The sequence below is a fragment of the Fringilla coelebs genome (genome assembly GCF_963513975.1).
Source record: "Fringilla coelebs genome assembly, chromosome: 17".
In the NCBI taxonomy this organism is placed as follows: Eukaryota; Metazoa; Chordata; class Aves; order Passeriformes; family Fringillidae; genus Fringilla; species Fringilla coelebs.
The window spans coordinates 1747680-1766130 of record NC_140043.1 but is presented as its reverse complement, the minus strand read 5'-3'; the positions used below and the strand labels follow the sequence as shown (position 1 = coordinate 1766130).

General features: G+C 59.0%; 1 protein-coding gene and 1 long non-coding RNA gene across 11 annotated transcripts; one reads left to right on the top strand and one right to left on the bottom strand.

Moving 5' to 3' along the window:
* Positions 1 to 326: 326 nt before the first annotated feature.
* On the bottom strand, positions 327 to 5788 carry LOC311160378. Its single transcript, XR_014616582.1, has 2 exons — positions 1411 to 5788; positions 327 to 758 (listed from the first exon to the last, which is right to left on the bottom strand). It is a non-coding gene; the product is annotated as an uncharacterized lncRNA (long non-coding RNA).
* A 183-nt stretch (positions 5789 to 5971) lies between these two features.
* PRODH (proline dehydrogenase 1) lies at positions 5972 to 18451 on the top strand (the record flags this gene model as incomplete). 10 transcript variants are annotated; one of them, XR_014616595.1, is made up of 15 exons in its annotated part: positions 5972 to 6274; positions 6832 to 7019; positions 12499 to 12533; positions 12836 to 12985; positions 13118 to 13182; positions 13518 to 13634; positions 13776 to 13855; positions 14102 to 14183; positions 14481 to 14573; positions 14665 to 14811; positions 14936 to 15111; positions 15192 to 15290; positions 15675 to 15761; positions 16561 to 16735; positions 17504 to 17574. XR_014616595.1 is itself a non-coding variant. In XM_084217448.1 (15 exons), 15 exons carry the CDS (start codon positions 5972 to 5974, stop codon positions 17549 to 17551), a joined length of 1737 nt encoding a protein of 578 aa, XP_084073574.1. In that variant the 3' UTR covers positions 17552 to 17690. The 10 variants fall into 10 exon arrangements, 8 of the variants coding, with proteins under 8 accessions (XP_084073574.1, XP_084073572.1, XP_084073569.1 ...); XR_014616596.1 differs by having other exon boundaries at positions 16561 to 16722; positions 17504 to 17562; XM_084217448.1 differs by having other exon boundaries at positions 15675 to 15763; positions 16658 to 16722; positions 17504 to 17690.

The window sequence follows — 18451 nt, the reverse complement described above, 5'->3', positions numbered from 1 at the left end:
CTGATGTGTCAAGTGACAGACAGCCTTCATGCTGGCCAGGGAGGGAGGCAGGGCCAGTGCTGGCAGCCAGGAACTGCAGCCACTCTTCCCTTTTCCTCCTTAATTTATCTCAGAGGGCCCCTGTACTCACCTCACCTCAGCTGCACAGAGGTTGTGGTGCTTGTGGAGGGTGGGGGAGCACAGGGCTCTCAAATACCCACTCTCCATCTCCAGGACATGGCAAGACACTCCTGACACAAGAACCCAAACTCAGAGAGATGAAACAACCCCAGAAAATAAATCTATTTTCAACTCTATCTTTTTTTTTTTCCCCTACCTTTTTGGGATTTTGCTCACCTTCTCAGGGACGGGAGAATAAGGCAAAAGCATGAAAGTTCCCACAAAGTATTTGTCTATGTAAAGGAAAAAGGTGAGAAACAACACCAAAAAAAAGAGAAATTAAGAAATAAAGAAAGCACAAAAACTTTTTCCCTTCTCTAACACAATTCAGGAGCACTAGGGAAAAATGAACATTTTTCCTCCCATTTTGTTCCACTGGAAGAGAAGTCCAAGTGCCTCTCAGTGCCATATGCTTGCAATTATATACAAAGAAAGTGAAGAAGCAAAACCAAGTGAGACTTGGGAAAAACAAATGTCCATCAGCTGTGAGCTGGGAACTGACCTGAACCAGCCTGAAACCTTCTCTGGCCAGGAGCTGTCTCTGGCAGGGGCCATCCAGGCTCTGTGGCCTCCAGGCCCTCACAGGAGCCACAGCTGCCCTGGAATCAATCAGGTTTTGCTGTGAGACAACTCTGTTTCCAGAGGCTCAGTAATTAAGAGCCTATTTTTAGAGAAATGAGCCACCACATTAATCAATAAGGAGCAGCCAGCTCCTCAAGGGTAAAGGGGGTTGGAGTTGTCCTGCTCCAGCCTCAGGAGCTTGTCCCCAGTCCCATGATGTGTGATTGCCCCCAGGTGCTGCAGGGAGCTCTGCCCCTTGTCCCCACCTCGCTGGGATCCCACAGGGCACCTGGGACCTTTGGCTCCATTGGCCTTCCCAGGGGACACTCCTGGCAGGCAAAGGCTGCAAAATATAGAGGGGCTTCTTAGGAACATCACCTGGGAGGGGTTTGGGAGGATGCCTCTGGCCAGCTGGACTAGGAGCAGCTGATTCAGGTCTCAGCAGCAGCTCTTGGGGACAGGAGGGCACAGCCATCCTCACCACACACTTCTGCTGTCCCTGCCAGGGCTGGCTCCTTCTGCCTCCCACCATCTCCTGTACACCCCTGGTCTGCCCAGGAAGAAGAGCCAAGCATCCCCTTTCCTGGGAATGTTTCCCCAGCACGAGGTGTTTAAATCATTTACAAAGGGCTAAAATAGAGCTGGCTCCCTTCCAGGCACTCTGGCATCCAGGCTCTGTAAACAACTCACCCGCCAAGGGAGTCAGCTGGGAAAAAAGGCTTTTCATGTCCGTTCCCCAGGCCCCACTTCCACAGAAACCTTCCAGCATGATCCTTTCTCAGCTGTAAGAGCAGCAAAATTGTTTCAGGTCTTCAGTGGCGTTCCTTTTCCCCCTAGCACAATTGTGGACATTTCACATGACTCCCTTCTGCCAGTGGATGGAAAAAAGAGAAGGACTCTGTGCAAAGAAACAATTAACTGATGTGGTAAGTCTGATGTGCCTTTCCCTGCCTTGGATATTTCCTAGGGTCCCTTTCAGAGACAATTGTTTTTAATAGAATTGACCTTTATGGAGACTTCACCTGGTATTCACCAGGAATTCACCTGTGTATTTTCTCATGGCTGCTGAGCTGCACCCAGGAGCTCACAGGAAGAATCAAGAAGACATTTATTTCTTAGGCTGCAAGTGATTCATCAAAAATCATTGGGATGCAAGTGGAAAATGCCAGGGATCAGAACACAGCCCAGTTTTCAAAATCTCAACCATGCTGGGAGAGCAAGGAGGCCAGGAGATCCGCAAGAGGAGCTACCCAGCATCTCTTTCCTCTGCAGGGTCTGTGGCAGCTCTCAGCTGCTCTCCCCAGGGCCCCCAACCCAAAGGAATGCCCCAGGAACTGGAGCTCCCATCCTGTGACTCCCCAGGTGACCAGCAAGTTCCCAAACTCCTACTCTGCTCTCACGGAGGCAGGACACCAAGTGCTGCAGTCTCACCTGCCTGTGCCACACCTGGATAGCGATCACCCCTAATCCTGCTGGAGCAGCTGAACCTCCTGCAGCAGCAAGTGCAAGGGGAAGGATGCAGTTCCCTGGTTCCCCAGCTGTGAGAAGGAAGGCTGGTTCCTCCATCCTGCTGCCAGAGTGGGGTCCATACTGTGGCACAAGTCAGCTTCACCCCCAGGAGGGTGACACTGAGGCTGACTGGGTGCTTGGGCAGAGTCAGAGAGCACCAACTCATGGTCCAAACACACCCACACGAGTTGGGAGCTCCTGTGCACCCCACAGGGGTTTATCCCCTCAGAGTGGGCAGTAGTAGGTCTGAAGTACTCCCTGAAGAGTTGCACAGAGGAAGATGAAGTCTCTTGTGAAGAAAAACAACCCCCTACAAGATGAGAACCCACACTATCCTGAAGTCCACCTTCTCCCGGACTTTGCCAGTGAATCCACATCAGACTCTGACCCACCCAGATCCTGCCACCCCAGCACCTGTTGCTCCAAGGGGCACCTGTGGCAGAGCCAGATGCCAGGTGAGGATCCAATCCACCCTGCTCCCACAGGCTGCACTGTCCCTCCTGCATGCTGGCCTGCGCTGGGAGTGATTTGGTAGCACAAGTGCTGGGCACAAGTCAGGCATATGGTCAGTGAGAAATACCCGACAGAGGAGGACCTGAGTCAGCACTCTCCAAGGAAACCTCAGAGGAGCAATGCTGGAAGCATAGAGTGCTAGGGCAGCAGGGCTGGAGGGCTCCCAGAGCTGTGGGACAGTGAGGACAGAGCCCCAGCCCCAAGGATGTAGCAGGCTTGCCCCTAGCCTGGCATGGGGCTGGAGGAAGAGGAGAGTGAGGAAGGCTGGTCCCCCACTCGGGGAGCAGAGCCAGCAGCTTCCAGGATCTGTGTCCTGGCCCACTTCTACCATGAGGCAGGAGGAGCAATAATCCCACTGTTCTCCTTCCCTGGGAGTGGCTGCTGTTACTCCTTGCCATCTGCGATGTTTGTGGTGTCAGAGGAGTCTCTGCTGAGGGCTGACCCATGAAATATGCATGGTGTGGCCTCTCCTTCTAAACTGCATCTCCTCCTGTGCCAAGTTCCCTCCTCACCTATTTGTCTCACATTCTTCGCATTTTACAGCTTCTCAAGCCATCCATAACAGCTTCTCCTGGATTTATTCCCATTGCTGGTGCAGAGAGTGCCTGAGGAAGTACTTGGCTCTGTGTTATCCAGCCATGCTCCCTGTGTGGATCAGAGCAGCAAGGTTGTGTCTGTGATGTGTGTTCCAGCCATGGAAACACACATGGCTGGAACTGAGCTTCCCATGCCAGCTGCAGCCACTGTGAGCAGGGACCAGCCCCTCTGTGCCAGCAGCACCTGCCTGGGCATGGTGGGGACAGGGATAGTGGCCTCAAGGGCATAATGTCACAGCCAAGGGAGATTGGGAGCTGGGGGGGGTCAGTGCTCTGCAAGGCCAAAGTGACCCACTAGGGCTTGGTATGGTCCCCACAGCAGCATGGAGCATCCCTTGTTGGCCTCCCTGCCACTGGCAGACCTGCCAGCTCAGGGATTTTCTCTGCTTCAGGCACCACCATCCTGAGAGAAAGCTCATCAGATTTCACTTCCATCAAAAGTGGCTTTTTAACATTTCATCTCTGAGTTTGGGTCTGAAACTAAAGTTTCTTCAGAAACTCAGAGCTGGTTTTGCACCCAGCTGGATGCTGCAGGGCTGCAGCTCTGCTGGCACAGCAGGCAGCACTTGGAAGCTTTCCCTGCTAAGACCGGGCGAGTGTTTCCCAGGGGTGACTGGTGCCATTAGAGCCTTTGAAGGGAATTTTCTCTGTGGCAATTGCTGAGAAACAAGGTTTGAACTGCATCCCAAGAGTTCATATGTGCAGTCTCATCACGGCGAGGAACTTTGGGTGAATTATTATTATCTCTAAATGGCACAAAAGAGTTAGCACAGGGAATGTTTTGAAGGAAGTGGATGCTTTTCCAGAGCTTTGTACCCAGCTCTGTCAGAGGCAATGCCACTGCCTGGCTGTCTCCGTGGAAGGACAAGATGTTCCCAAAGAAAAACTTACAAATGAGCTCAGGGAATTCCCGTGGTTTCACTGCCGGTTACAGCAATGTCAGTGCTGGGGAGGGCAAGAAAAAACAATTGCAGGAACTAATTTTCCCATCTCCTGCCTGCGCTGAGCATTCCCAGCACAAGATGTCACTGAGGAGCTGGATTTGGACAGCTCTTCATCAGTCCGGAGTCATCCTCCGGAGGCAACTGGAAACGGGGCTGGAGAGGGGGGGACATGGAGAAGGAACATCGTCACAGGGAGAGGACACGGGCACAGAGAAGGGATGGGGGAAGAGAGAAGGGACATGGGCACAGAGAAAGTATGCAGCTGTGATGCAGCTGTGAAACAATCCTGCGAAAAGGAAGGGAGGTACCTGATCTCCCAGGCCAAGTCTCGGGAGCCTTCCTGCACGCGAGGTGTCAGGGATGTGCTCGGTAATCTCCGGAGCTCAGCACTGGGTGTGGCGGGGAGGAACAGCTCAGGCAAACGCCTGCCACGAGCACGGCAGCCACTTGCCCTGCCTGGGAAGATCCCGAGGTCCTGCCAGCCCTCTCTGGTGCTCGGCAGAGCAGGCGAAGCCCAACAGCCCCAGCCCATGACGAGGGAGCTAAGCCTGCTGCCTCAAGCAACCCAAGCGCCCATGGACCCCACCAAATGAGTGAGGATTCAGCTGAAACCCCTAAAATGTTCACACACACATCAGGAGGAGCAAGTACAGGGGCTTGAAACTTCTCTCCCATAACAGGACCCACAGGTCTGAGACCCCTTCTCCAAGTGTTTCCAGCCCCACAGGCTGGACATACCGCAGCCTGCCCCAGGGATGGCTATGAGGGAGCAAGCACACTTTGATGCATCCTTTGGCCCTCCCTGGGGCTGCCTGAGCAGGCAGCAGCCCCTTGGCCCTGCAGGACTGGACCCGGTACTTCCCACAGGTCCCCTTCAGGGCTCCCTCGGAACCTTCATAATTTTCTTTGCCCCGCTCCCAGCACAGCTCCAAGAACAGAGTTCCCTTCAGGCCCCACCCAGGGCTCCCCTCGAGCCGCACCTGCCCTTCCAGGCCCTTCCTGGGGCTTCCGGGGAGGGAGGTGCCCCTGGGACCGGCTGCTTCAAGGGGATGGGAATGGGGAAAGCACCGGGCCGGGGGGCTGCGGGAGCCGGGTGCGCTGGGCAGGGTGGCTCCAGTCCTGGTGCTGGCCCCGGTGACCTTGCCAGTCCCGGTTCCTATCCCCGACCCGGTACCTATCCCAGCATTGGTCTTGCTCGCCGTTACGGTCCCAGTGCCAGTCTCGGTGCCGGTGCTGGTCCCGGTTCCTGAACAGGTCCCAGTCCTGGTGCCGCTTCCGATTTCGGTTCCAGGGCCGGTCTCGGTGGCGGTGCCGGTCCCATTCCCAGTTCCGCTGCCGGTCCCTGTCCTCGTGTCGGTGCCAGTCCCGGGATCAGTCCCAGTCCCAGCGCCGATCCCGATCCCAGTTCCCATCCCCGTGGCGGTGCTGATGCCTGTCTCGGTGTCAGTGCCAGTCTCATTCCCAGTCCCGCTGCCGGGCCCGGTGCCGATCCCAGAATCAGTCTCAGTCCGGGTCGCCGTCCCGGTGGCGGTGCCGGTGGCGGGGCGGTGCCGGGGCGCGGGGCCGGTTCCGGTGGCAGCAGAGCGCGGCCAAAGGCGGGGCGGAGCGGGGCCGCGGTGCAGGGGGCCCGGGGGCGGTCCCGCGCGGGCCCTACTTAAGGCGGCGGCGGGCGGCGGCCCCGCCGTGCCCATGGCTCTCCCGAGCGCCGCCCGCGCGCTCCGCGCCGCCGTTCGCCGGTGCGATCCCCCGAGCCGCCCTCGCTCCGCGCCCGCCGCCGCCCCCCGCGGGCGCTCCCCGGCGGCGGCGGGCGCGGGAGCCCGGCCGGGGCCGCCCCCTCCCCCGCGGGGCGCGGAGCGGGGCCCGCCGCCGCCCGCCGTGGATTTCGGGGACCCGCGCGAGGCCTTCCGCAGCAAGAGCAACGCGGAGCTGCTGCGGGGGCTGTTGGTGCTGGGGCTGTGCGCCGTGGAGCCGCTGGTGCAGCACAACCGGGAGGTGGGTGGAGGAAGGGGGTCTGGCTTGGGGGGGCTGCTCCGCGACGGGGCTTGTCCCCGTTCGGGGGGTCACCGGCTCTGCACCGGCGGAGCTCTCATTCAGGGGCGCCCGCTCCGGAAGGTGCCAGCCTCCTTCTGCAGGGGGTTCTTGCTCTGGGAAGCTCCATTTTGGGACTGCGAGTCCCAGGATGGGTAGTGCCCCTTCCGGAGGTGTCGGTGCGGGATGGGGGTTCTATTGCTCCAGGAGTGGCTCCAAATGGGGGGGATCTTTCGTCCCGGGAGAGTGTCTGTTCTGCAGGATGTTGGTGCATGACAGGGATACTCTCACTCCGGGAGGTGCCGGTCCTGGGCTGGGGGGCTCGCACCCTAGGGGTGCCCATTTCGGGACGTGTCATTCCCCTTCCGGGGGGCGCCTCGGTCTGAGGGTGAGGGTATTGGAGAGCTCTCAGACCCGGGCCGTCGGGTGCCCGTTTTGGGGAATGCCAGTCCTGGGTCGTGGGGACTTTTCCTACGGGAGGGCCCGTGCGGGACGGGTGCTGAGCCGCCGCTGTCCCGCAGCTGCTGCAGTTGTGCCAACGAGTGCTGGGGCAGACGCTGTTCGAGCGGCTGATGAAGATGACGTTCTACGGGCAGTTCGTGGCCGGGGAGGACCAGGAGGCCATCAAGCCGCTGCTCCGGCGGAACCAGGCCTTCGGCGTGGGCGCCGTGCTGGATTACAGCGTGGAGGAGGACCTGGGCGACGGGCGGTGAGTGCGGGGCTGGGGCGGGGGCGGGCCCTGGCCGCACTGCCATTGGCTGCGCCTGCCCAGCCCCCCGCTCCCATTGGCTGCGGGGTCGTGCGTCACGGCCTCGCCCCCCGGGGCACCGCCCATTCAGCACGGGGGTGGCACTGCCCCGCACACGGGGGTGGCACTGCCCCGCACACGGGGGTGGCACTGCCCCGCACACGCGGGGACAGTGCCCCGCAGGCGGGGGATGGCAGTGCCCCGCAGGCGGGGGATGGCAGTGCCCTGCAGGAGGGGGATGGCAGTGCCCCGCACACGCGGGGGTGGCACTGCCCAGAACACGCGGGGACAGTGTCCCGCAGGAGGGGTATGGCAGTGCCCCGCACACGGCGGGGGCTGTGTCCTGCACACTGGGGTGCTGAGCCCCCACTGGGCTGTATCGCTTTCCCCGCCCCTCTGCACACACCGGGTGCTGCCCCCCTGTCTGCTGCACCCCCTCTGTCCCCATCTATTCCCTTGCACACACCAGAGTGCACCCGTCCCCGGCAGTGCTGTACACCCCGAACCCTCCTGCACACCCTGAGGGGGTTCCCCACCTCTATTTTCCATCTTCTATGGGATGCTAACCCTCCCCATTCCATCTTCCCTCTCCCAGCCACATCCTATTTTCCCTAAGCCCCTGCAGCGCTATGCCCCCCCACACCCCTCTGCACACAGACAGACAACACACAGCGTTGGTGTCACGCCTGAGGTCCCCCTTCCCCCTCCCCCCCATAGGGATGCTGCCCCCCATTCCTGTCCCCACCATTTGTCACCATACACGTACAAATGCTGCCTCACACATTTTGGTGGACTCAATGATCTTGGAGCTCTTTTGCAATCTTAACAGTTCCAGGATTTCATGACTTCCACCCTCCACCATTTCCATCTCTCTCAAGCTGGGGTGGTGCCCCCCTTCCCGCACTGCCCCCCACTCCGAGGAAACCTTCACTGCCTCCCGCCCTCTGCCAAGAGCTGGCACCAGCCCAAAGCTGCCGGTAACTTTCCATTATTCGGCCTCCAGTTCCGGTCAGCTGCACTCTCCGGATCGATGGGCCGCTGGCCGGCACCCCACGGTCACGGGGGTGGGCGGTGTCCCCCCACCCACAACAAGGGTGGCCCTTCCGGACACTGGCCGAGGACACTGGCTGAGGATGCGCCGTCCTCCGGGCAAGGCTGCACAGCGGCAGTCGCTGCTGGCAGCTGGGGACACCGTCCGGCTGTCATGTGCTTGTCACATGGTGTCAAAAACACAGCGGGAATGGCTTTGTAGGATGGTTTGTGAGCAGGATGTGAGTCGGGCAGGTACTGCCGCTGGGCACCTTATCTCTGGTCCACACCCGGGAATTGCTTATCGGGGATCCCCATGTGCCGTGCCGTGCCGCTGCCATTCATCCCCAGGAGTGCAGGGTCTGTGGGTCCCTGATGGGAGCAGACACTGCTGAGGGCAGCACGGGCACGAGAGCTGTGTGGGGGGAGGCAGGGCTGCACCATCCCCGAGTGGGCTGGAAACTTTGGGTTTTTCTGGAAAAGCTGCAAAACACCCTGCTGCTGCCAGGCAGGAGGGTGGCTGTTTGGGAGGTGTGTGGCTGCTTTTGAAGGTTAGGTGTGGTCCGGGCACACGCAGCCGTGGTCTGGGCAGTGTTCAGCGTTCCCGGGGGCTGGGCCAGCTGCATTGATGCAGCTAGGCTGTCCCTGCTGCCTGGCTGTGCCTCGGCCAAGGGCTTTCCTGTGGGGGACCATGGAAGACTTTCAGACAGGCTCTGCTATGGGTGCCGGTGGTCAGTGAGCTGTCTGGGCTGTGTTGCTCCCCCCCCCTGCAGATTTGGGGTTTGCACGTGTGGTACTCCTGGCTAGGTGAGTTCTGTCTGTGCTGTGTGGGCCATTCACGTTCAAGAGACTTCCCGAGGCAGCCCTGCCCAAGCTCCAGTGGGATTTGCCTGGATATCAGGAAAAGGGTCATCACCCAGAGGATGGTCAGACTGAATGGGATCTCCAGGGAGTGGTCGTGGTCCCAAGGCTGGCGCTCGAGGAGTGTTTGGACAATCAGGCACGGGGTGGGATTGTTGTCCTCTGCAGAGCTAGGAGTGGAACTTGATGTCCTCATTTGTCCCTTCCACCTCAGGATGTTCTGTAATTCTCTGAACAGGGACCAAGCCCAGGATGGGATTGGATGGGTTATGTTGAATGGTGTCCCTTACCAGCCATCACTCTGGGTCCTCTGTTTGGGGTAAAATCCCAAATTCTCAGTGCTTCTGCCAGGGCTGGTGCTGAGTTGGGCTGCACACGGTTGAGAGGGGTGGGCAGTCCTGTGTTCATGGCTGCTGGACCCCGGACCTGTGTCCTTCCCCTGGGTGAATGCTTTGGGATTGTGCTGCTGCCAGCCAGGAAGCAGAGTTACCAACCACAGCAGTCAGTGGTTGTTTTGGCCTCTTGGTGCCCTCTCCTGTTGTTCTTCTGGAGCAAGCCCGACATAATGGCAGGGAAATATCCTTTCTGCCCCAGGAATGGACTGTGGCACCTCTTCTACAGCTGGGAACAATGCGACGTGGGCAAGAACCGGCTTATCCTGCCTGCCGCAGGCCCCTGCCTGCCCTGCTCAGGCTGGCAGCCAGGACTGTGCCAGCTTGTCCCAGGAGGCCTCAGCCTCATGCTGAAGGCTGCTGCTAGGTCATGGTGACACAGCTGGAAAATAAGTGTTCTCCAGGCAGCAGAGGTCGGGGTGATTCAGCGTGGCTGCAGCCCTGGATGCAGGGTGGAGAGGCAACACTGGGCAGGGGCTTCTGGTACCTGTGGGGTGAAGCAGCAAGCCCCCTCCCCCAGAGTGAAGGTGATTGTAGCCTCCTGGCAGCCCTGGGGCCATTGTTGGCACACAGGCATCCCAATTTTACTGCACGTGGGTTGGGGTTGTGCTGGCACAGGAGAGGGACAATCCTACCCCTAGCATTGTCAGATGCTCTTCAGGCTCTGACATGCAGAGTGTGGACTTGACTTCCTCTAGAAATTCCTTGTGAGGTTATCTGACACCTGTCCCAGTGTGGGATCACTGTCCCCAACCTGGGCAATTCTGCTCCCACAGCTGCTGCTTCCCCTTCTCCTCCTGCTCCCAGTGCTCATTCCCAGCTGCCACCCCTGTCCTGTGCTTTGTCAGCATGTTCCTTGGGATCATGGGGCAGTTTCTGTTTAGCTTCAAGCTTTCCGGGCCTGTGGTGGTCCTGGGCTGGTGTGTGCTGACAACTCCTGCACGGAGCAGGTTGAAGGTCTGTTCTGCCAAGAGCTTTGCTTTATTCCTACTTGTGGGATTTTAAGCACTGCCCGTAACTCCAAAATGGACTTCATGTAACCATGAGTCTTTTCCTTGGATGTAGTAATTCAAGGACAGCTTCTCCCTGATCCCTCATTCCTTTGCCAGACCCATTTGTTGATGAGCAAAGCAAACATGCTGTGCTGCTGGCACCCTCTGGGTAACCTGCAGGGCCAAAGGGATTATTTCCGACAGCGGGACCTTTGTGCTGCTCCTGAGCTGGTTTACTTAGCCTGGTCCAAAACTTCCTGAAAGCCCCATCTGCTGTGTCAGCTGGATTACCCTTCCCAGCCATCCAGCAAGTCCTCACAACCTGCTTTAGGCAAGTGTGAGCTCCCAGGCCCTGAGCTCAACCTTGAGGCTATTCCTGTCTGAATACAGTCTGCCAGGAGCATCTGGACAGTGCCCGGAGATGGGACCTGCTCTGGGAGACTTGTTGTGGGTTTGTAGAAGGGATGGTCAGGTATAAGCTGGGTTCAGTGGCACTTGGTGGGTGAGGGAATGGCTTTGCTGGCCAAGATTAATATTGCAAAGTGAGCAGCTGATATCCAGGACAAAGTTATTTCTTCAGCTGGAAGCATCTTCCTTTATTTTGCTTGATGCAGAAGAACAAAGCAAACACCGTGGCACTGCTTTGAATGCCCCCCTAGAGGATGACGGAGCAGCTGGTGCAGTCATGCAGCAAAAATGCTGCTGGGAAGGGTGTGTTTATCTTCAGGAACAGAAAACACTCTAACTCCAAGGGCGCTGTTTGCTATTTGAGCTGTGTGCCTTCACTCCAGCCACTTGTCCCCATACCTTGGATGTGGTGCCCAGGGTGTGCTCAGAGCTGTCCCCTGCCCACAGGACCCATGTATGCCCTCATGTCACAGCAGTATTCAGCTGAAGCTGTCCCCTGTGCCATGCCACCAGCTCCAAAGGGAGCTTCCACCTAGCAAGGGCTTTGCTGACCAATCCTATTGCTGAGTGTATGGTCTCTCCTTCTTCCTTTCCTCCACCCTCTGTACTCAGGGACGGAAACCTGCTTTCCCTGTCCTCAGGTGAGTAAAATCAGGGAGCAGAGCCTGCTAGGTATGGTGCATTCTGCTTCCCACGAGCTCCATCTGCTCCTGCCCTGGCTCACACCAGGCTTTGTGGAACTTTGAGCGATGTGGGGCTGGTCCTGGCTCCAGGCGGCCAGGGACAAGGGCTTGTTTCCCGTTGTTTTGCTTCCAGCAGCCCCTGTCACAGGGTTTTCATACAGGAGAACGTGTCCTGGGACCCTGCCATGTGCTCTCTGCTCTCTTGGCCAGCCTGCTGGCTCCGGATGGGTGGCTTTGCTCCTTCCCTCGAGCCGTGCTTCTTTGCCGTCGGGCACGGCCAGTCTGGGGACAGGGGTGCCAAGGCAGAGGCCCCCTGAAGGGGATGGCTCTGCTGCCACCCAGGGCTGCTCTCCAGGAGCTGGCCCTGTTCCAGGTCAGACCCTGGGTCTGCAGCTGGGTTTAAGGTGTCAGCAAGAAGGCTTAGCTACTCAAGCTCAGGAAGGATGCCGTGACTTGGCCATCATCCCCCAGGCTGTCAGAGCCTTGTTATCTCCATGGCAGAGAGTTTGGGCTTAAAATGACATCCGAGGTCAACTGGAATTGAAAACGAGGCGTTGTTTGTGAGTTGTTGGCTGAAGCAATGGCACAGAGGAGTGTGGGGCAACAGGCACTCTTAGCTTAGTGTGCTCAGGGTCTGGAGGAGCTCTGTGCTTTGTGGTCTGGCTGCTGGTGCCATCAAGGTGAGGAGGCAGTGGGTTGAGGTTTGGGGTCACCACAGCAAGGACCATGAGCAGGTTGGAGATGGAGCATGCCAGCCCCACCAGACTGAACTTGTCTTTGCCATGGTGTGGGCTTTTGGAGGGCGGCTCTAAACCCTTGGACAGGGCATCCTCACTGTGCTGCCTCAGGGCTCCCAGGTCTTCCCTGGATGGATGGTGAAGCCCTGTTCCCTGCCACAGGTGGGTTTTGGGCATCTGAACTGCCAGCTGGATCCCGCTGGTGATGGGATGGCAAGGGAACAGCAGGGTCCAGCACCAGGATGGCAGCACAGGAGCCTCAGAGCTGTCCTGTCCATCAGCGTAGGGCTGCAAGGGGTTGCTGAACTGGCCCTTATCTTTCCTGTTTCTCTTCTTAGCTCCCGCACCTCTGCAGCCGAGAAGGAGATGGGAGGTGAGTGACAGGAGATAGCCTGGAGGTCTGGGCATGGCAGGCCTGGTGTTGTGGGGGAAGGACCCAGGTACCACGGCCTCAAAAAATGAGCAGGAGCTGAACAACGTGGTTCCTGGCCCAGTCTTGCCCCTCAGCAAAGACTTGGCCTCTGCTCAGGCACAGAGCAAGCAGGGCCCATGTCAGCGCTGGGGCTCTCCTGAGGTCCAGCCAGAGCCTCTCTCTCTTCACCCACACTGGGAGCTCCTGGGGAGGCTGTAGGAGCTTGGTGGGGCATGGCCCATCTCCGTCCTCTTCCACCCCAGGAGCAGAAAAAAGGGAGAAGCAATACCAAGCTCATCAGGGATTTGGGGATCACCATGGTGGAGTCACCGGGGCCCACACCTATTTCTACACCGATGAGGCCAAGTGTGACCAGCACATGGAGACTTTCCTCCGCTGTATTGATGCCTCAAGTGAGTGCTCCACGTGTCTGGACAGCCCCACTGTGCTGGGGACTGCAAGGATCGCTCAGTCCCACCACCACCATGTCTCTCCTGCCCAAGGGCTGACGGTCAGGTTGACGCTGTCCTTGTGGTTCCATCCAGGTGGCAGCTCAGAGGACGGCTTCTCTGCCATCAAGCTGACAGCGCTGGCCAGACCCCAGTTCCTGGTGAGTGCCAGAGCTGTGACAGAGTGTGGTGGGGCAGAACCAGGGTCACAGATGATGCTTCTGCTGGGGCAGATGCCAGGTGGCATCTCTAGTAATGACAGTGAGGAGTGGGCACCAACACCCTGAGAGCCCAAGACCCCTGGAGACCCCGCCTCAACTTTTGGGGAGACACAAAGAGCTTAGGATTTCAAAGATAACATAAAGGTGGATGTGAGGGGTCTATACTGCCCTGCTCTGGGGTCAGCGTCTCCCTCGGGCTGGGTGTGATCTTGCAAAGCCCTGGCAGGACAGGAGGCTCCAGCCTGGGTGTCTCACCTGGAGCCCTGTCCCCACAGGTGCGTTTCTCAGAGGTGCTGGTGAAGTGGCGGAGGTTCTTCCACCAAATGGCTGCAGAGGAGGGCCAGGCCGGGCGGGCAGTGCTGGACACAAAGCTGCGGGTGGAGAAGCTGCAGGTGAGGCGGGTGAGGCCTGCGGGAGGAGGCTGTGCTGCAGGGATGCACTGCTGGAGGTGGCCCTGGGTACAGAGGTGCCAGAGCAGCCCTGAGCTGTGACACCTCAAGCAGACAGACCCCTGATGCTTCTTTTGGTGGCAGGAGGCACTGGCCAACCTAGGCATTGCAAGCAAGGCGGAGAGCCAGCAATGGTTCACAGGCGAGAACCTGGGCATGAGTGGGTAAGCTGCCTAGGAGCTGGGGGTGCTGCAGTGAAGGGACACTGGGGGGCTTTGTCCCTGTCCCTGGGGCAGCAGCAAGGGGAGGTCTCCAAAGGCCTGCTGTGGCTCAGCAGAGCAATGGAACGTAGGGGAAGTTTGGGAGGGTGGCACACGTCATGTGTCTTTCTTGCTGGTGGGGGCTGGGAGCTGATAGAGAGCCCCCTGCCTTTGCAAGACACCAGCAAGGACCTGGCTCTCTGCTCCCAGCACTGTGGACCTGCTGGACTGGAACAGCCTGTTCGACAGCCGCACCAAGCTCTCCAGGCCTCTGCTCATCCCCAACAGGAAGGTGGGTACCCACCTTTGCTATCCCAGAGGGGTGCCACAGAGGCTTTGTGCGTGCAGGGCAAGGGTCTCAGGCTCTTTCAGTAGGTGGTGGTGGCTGCAAAGCTCAGCCACGCTGTGACACAGTGTGCAGCCACCAGGCTGGCAGGGTGGGCACCCTGTCACACCCTGCTGGCTGGTGGGGGCTGGGGGACTGGGGTGGGGCAGCAGTCCTGGGGATGGGTTCCCTCCAGGAGTGTTTGTGTCCCCCATGGGCCAAGCTGGGTGCAGGCAGGATGCCACATATCTGTTCTCGTTTCAGACTGGTCAGCTGGAGCCTCTGCTGTCACGCTTCGGTGAGGAGGAGGAGCTGCAGATGAAGAGGGTGCTGCAACGCATGGATGTCCTTGCAAGGGTGAGGGGGCTTGGGGCTGGGGGAGTCCCAAAGGAGGACAGATGGAGCGGGCGGCCCTATGAGCCCGGCCTGCGTGTCCTTCACCCCCCAGAGAGCCATGGAGAAGGGCGTGAGGCTGATGGTAGACGCGGAGCAGAGCTATTTCCAGCCGGCCATCAGCCGCCTGACGGTGCAGACGCAGCGCCTCTTCAACAAGAGCCAGCCCCTCATCTACAACACCTACCAGTGCTACCTGAGGGTGAGGCCGCATGGATGGAGACCTCGTCTCCTGGAGCCATGGCAGTGCAGTGGCACGGCTGCTGAGGCAGTCAGGGGTGGCACCGGAGCAATGACCTCGTGCCATCTCTTGCTCTTGGTCACAGGAGGCGTACAACAACGTGACAGGGGACGTGGAGCTGTCGCGCCGGGAGGGCTGGCACTTCGGCACCAAGCTGGTGCGCGGCGCCTACATGGAGCAGGAGAGGGAGAGGGCGGTTCAGATGGGCTACGAGGATCCCATCAACCCAACCTATGAGAAGACCAACGAGATGTACCACAGGTGTGGGACAGCCCCAGCCACGCTGCTGCCTGCTGCCCCAGCGGAAAGGGGCCTCACCAGGGGCCCGTCTTGCCTCACAGGTGCCTGGACTATGTCCTGGAGGAGATCAAGCGAAGCCGGAAAGCCAGCGTGATGGTGGCGTCCCACAACGAGGACACCGTGAAGTTCACCCTGCGCAGGTGGGCCCTGGGCAGGCAGCGTGGTGAGGCAGGGACAAGGGGCTTGAGGGATGTGGGGGGCAGGGAGATGTGCTGTGGTTGTCAGGTCCCCCATGAGCTCACCTGGGGGAATCCTGGCTCCCCCGTGGTACTCGGGGCTTGAGATGGGGCTTGGAGCTGAGGTACAGCACAGTGGCCCCAGTGGCTGCAGAACTGGTCCCATCACCAACCCAGAGGCTGTTGTAAAAACAAATCCCTCAAGCTCTGCATCCCAGCATCCATCTGGGATGTGGTCAGTGCCACACTGTCCTACTTGGAGATGATCCCCAGCCTTCTGGTGGGACACACTGCCCTGGTGAGCTCAGCTGGGTCTGCTCTCCCCCTATGCTGAGGCTCATTTTGCAGGATGATGGAGCTGGGGATCCATCCCTCGGACAAGAAGGTGTGCTTTGGGCAGCTGCTGGGCATGTGTGACCAGATCACCTTCCCCCTTGGTGAGTGATGGGAGTGGGGTGCTTGGCAGAGGTACTCCAGCCCCACTGAGATCCCTAAACAGCTGCTGTGGGGTCTAGGGAAGGGAGGGAGGGAGGGAGGGAGGGAGGGAGGGAGGGAGGGAGGGAGGGAGGGAGGGAGGGAGGAAGGAAGGAAGGAAGGAAGGAAGGAAGGAAGGAAGGAAGGAAGGAAGGAAGGAAGGAAGGAAGGAAGGAAGGAAGGAAGGAAGGAAGGAAGGAAGGAAGGAAGGAAGGAAGGAAGGAAGGAAGGAAGGAAGGAAGGAAGGAAGGAAGGAAGGAAGGAAGGAAGGAAGGAAGGAAGGAAGGAAGGAAGGAAGGAAGGAAGGAAGGAAGGAAGGAAGGAAGGAAGGAAGGAAGGAAGGAAGGAAGGAAGGAAGGAAGGAAGGAAGGAAGGAAGGAAGGAAGGAAGGAAGGAAGGAAGGAAGGAAGGAAGGAAGGAAGGAAGGAAGGAAGGAAGGAAGGAAGGAAGGAAGGAAGGAAGGAAGGAAGGAAGGAAGGAAGGAAGGAAGGAAGGAAGGAAGGAAGGAAGGAAGGAACTGTCAGATAGCACTGGCTGAGCACAGTGTCTTGCCATGGGGAATGCTGTGACCCCTGGGTGGGGGTTTGGGGAAGATGTAGATGAGGATATAAGTGAAGAGTCACATCTCTCTCCTGAGGCTTCGTGAGCCTCTAGTGGCTGGGCAGGGACATTCCCAGTTTGGAGTCTGAGCAGAGACTGCGGTCTCAGGGTGGGGCAGAGACTGGTCCTGGCAGACAGAAACCCTCTCTCGTACCTCCTCGGCCTGGGGATGTCCCTTGGCTCCATGGGAGGTGCACACCGAGTCCTGGCTCTCTGCTAACACATGGCACCAGCCTCTTGTGTGACCTTGTCCTCAGCCACCAGCCCAGGCAGCAGAGCAGCACTGCCAGAGGCCTGGACAGAAGGACACACAAGGGTCCAGGTACCCAGCCCAGGTCAGGGACTGATCCCCCTGCCCACACCAGTGTCCAGAACAGAGTCCCAAGGCCAGCAGAGCAGCAGGAGGCAAACTGGGCAGTTGTCCAGCACAGATGCTGCTCTGTCCTGGAGTTCTCTTGGAAGCAGGGCTTGGCCGCCCGTCTGCAGCCTCGTCCGGTCATGCTGGAAAAATGTGTTAACTTGATGTTTCTGGTTGAACGCTCCTTGAGCTGGCCCAGCCCCGGCTGCCGACATTCCCAGGGCTCCTGGTGACCTCGGCCCGCTCCCTCTGGCGCTTTCCCAAGCTCCCGGTGCTGAGCCGGGAGAGATGCACCGCTGCCCCCGCCACCAGGCTCCGCCGCCGCTGGGATCCCGTCCCAGTGCCCAGCCACAGCCTCCTGTGCAGCCATCAGGGCACGGCAGGGCAGGCAGGCAAGGGCAGGTGGCTTTTTTTCCTCCCCCTCCCCTTTTTTTATTCCCCCCTCTGTTGTTTCTTCCCCCCCTTCTTCACCACTGTTATCCTCACCCTTTTTCTTTTACCTTTTTTCCCCTTCTTCTCCCCCTTTTTTCTCTCCCTTCCTGCCCCTTCCTCCCCTTTCCCCCCCTCTTTTCCCTCTTGCCCCCTTTTTCCCCATGTCAAGTATCTTCCTCCTCTTTTCCCTTTTCCCATTTTTTCACGTTTGGTTTTTTTCACTTTTTTCCTCCCTTTTTTACCTTTTCTTTTCTTTTTTGCACATTTTTTTCCTCTCCCCACAATCCCCTGAGCCGCAGCCTCTTTCCCTCAGGCCAGGCCGGTTTCCCGGTGTACAAGTACGTGCCCTATGGGCCGGTGAATGAGGTGCTGCCCTACCTGTCCCGCCGGGCCCAGGAGAACCGGGGCTTCATGCAGCGGGCCAACCGCGAGCGGGACCTGCTCTGGAAAGAGGTCAAGAGGCGTCTCCTCGCAGGAAACCTCTTCAGCCCCTGAGCCCAGCCTCAGCCCTGGGGCTTCTGTGCCTTCGTCCTGAACCACTGTCACCATTCCCCACCCCAGTTCTGCTGCAGCTCCCCCAGCGCCCTTTGCCCAGGAGAGAAGTGTCCTTGTTGCTGTTGAAGCACTCACACCTTCAGTGGCCTCTGGGATCGCCCCCGCTGGCACTGCTCCAGGGATGTCCCCCTGCCATCCCCTGGCCTCTCGAGCTGTCCCTGGGAAGATGCTGGGGCTCTCCTGCCAGCCCGCCCTGTGCCTTGATGAACACTGTCCTGGTGCTCTTTCCCTGGCAGGATTGCACAGGGTGCTTTATCCACTTGCCTTGTGCCCACAGGCTCAGGTCCAGGTGGGCCAGGTGACTTGGGGACAAGCTGGCCTCAGCCAGAAGCTCCTCCAGACTCTACCAGGGTTGGAGCTTAGCCTCCACCAGACCTTTGAAGGGGCAGGATCAGCCCCTGTGGCCTGTCCCAGACAGCTACCTGCCTGCTCACTGGCTTTGCACTGACCAGAGCTGGGCAGGTCCAGGCTTTCCCCCAGCCCGCTGGGATAAGCTGCCTGGGGTTGTCCATCCTCAGGGACACATCCAATGGGGCAGGAGGGGTGAGGGGAGTGGGCTGGCCCCATCCCTGTGCCATTCCTGCCCGCAGTCCCTGGTTCTAATGATGGACCAGGCAGTGGGAGCACCAGGAGCTGGACCACAGCTCGTCTCTGCTGTACACTGGATTTGTAGAGAATGGAAATGATTAAATCACAACTGTTCCTG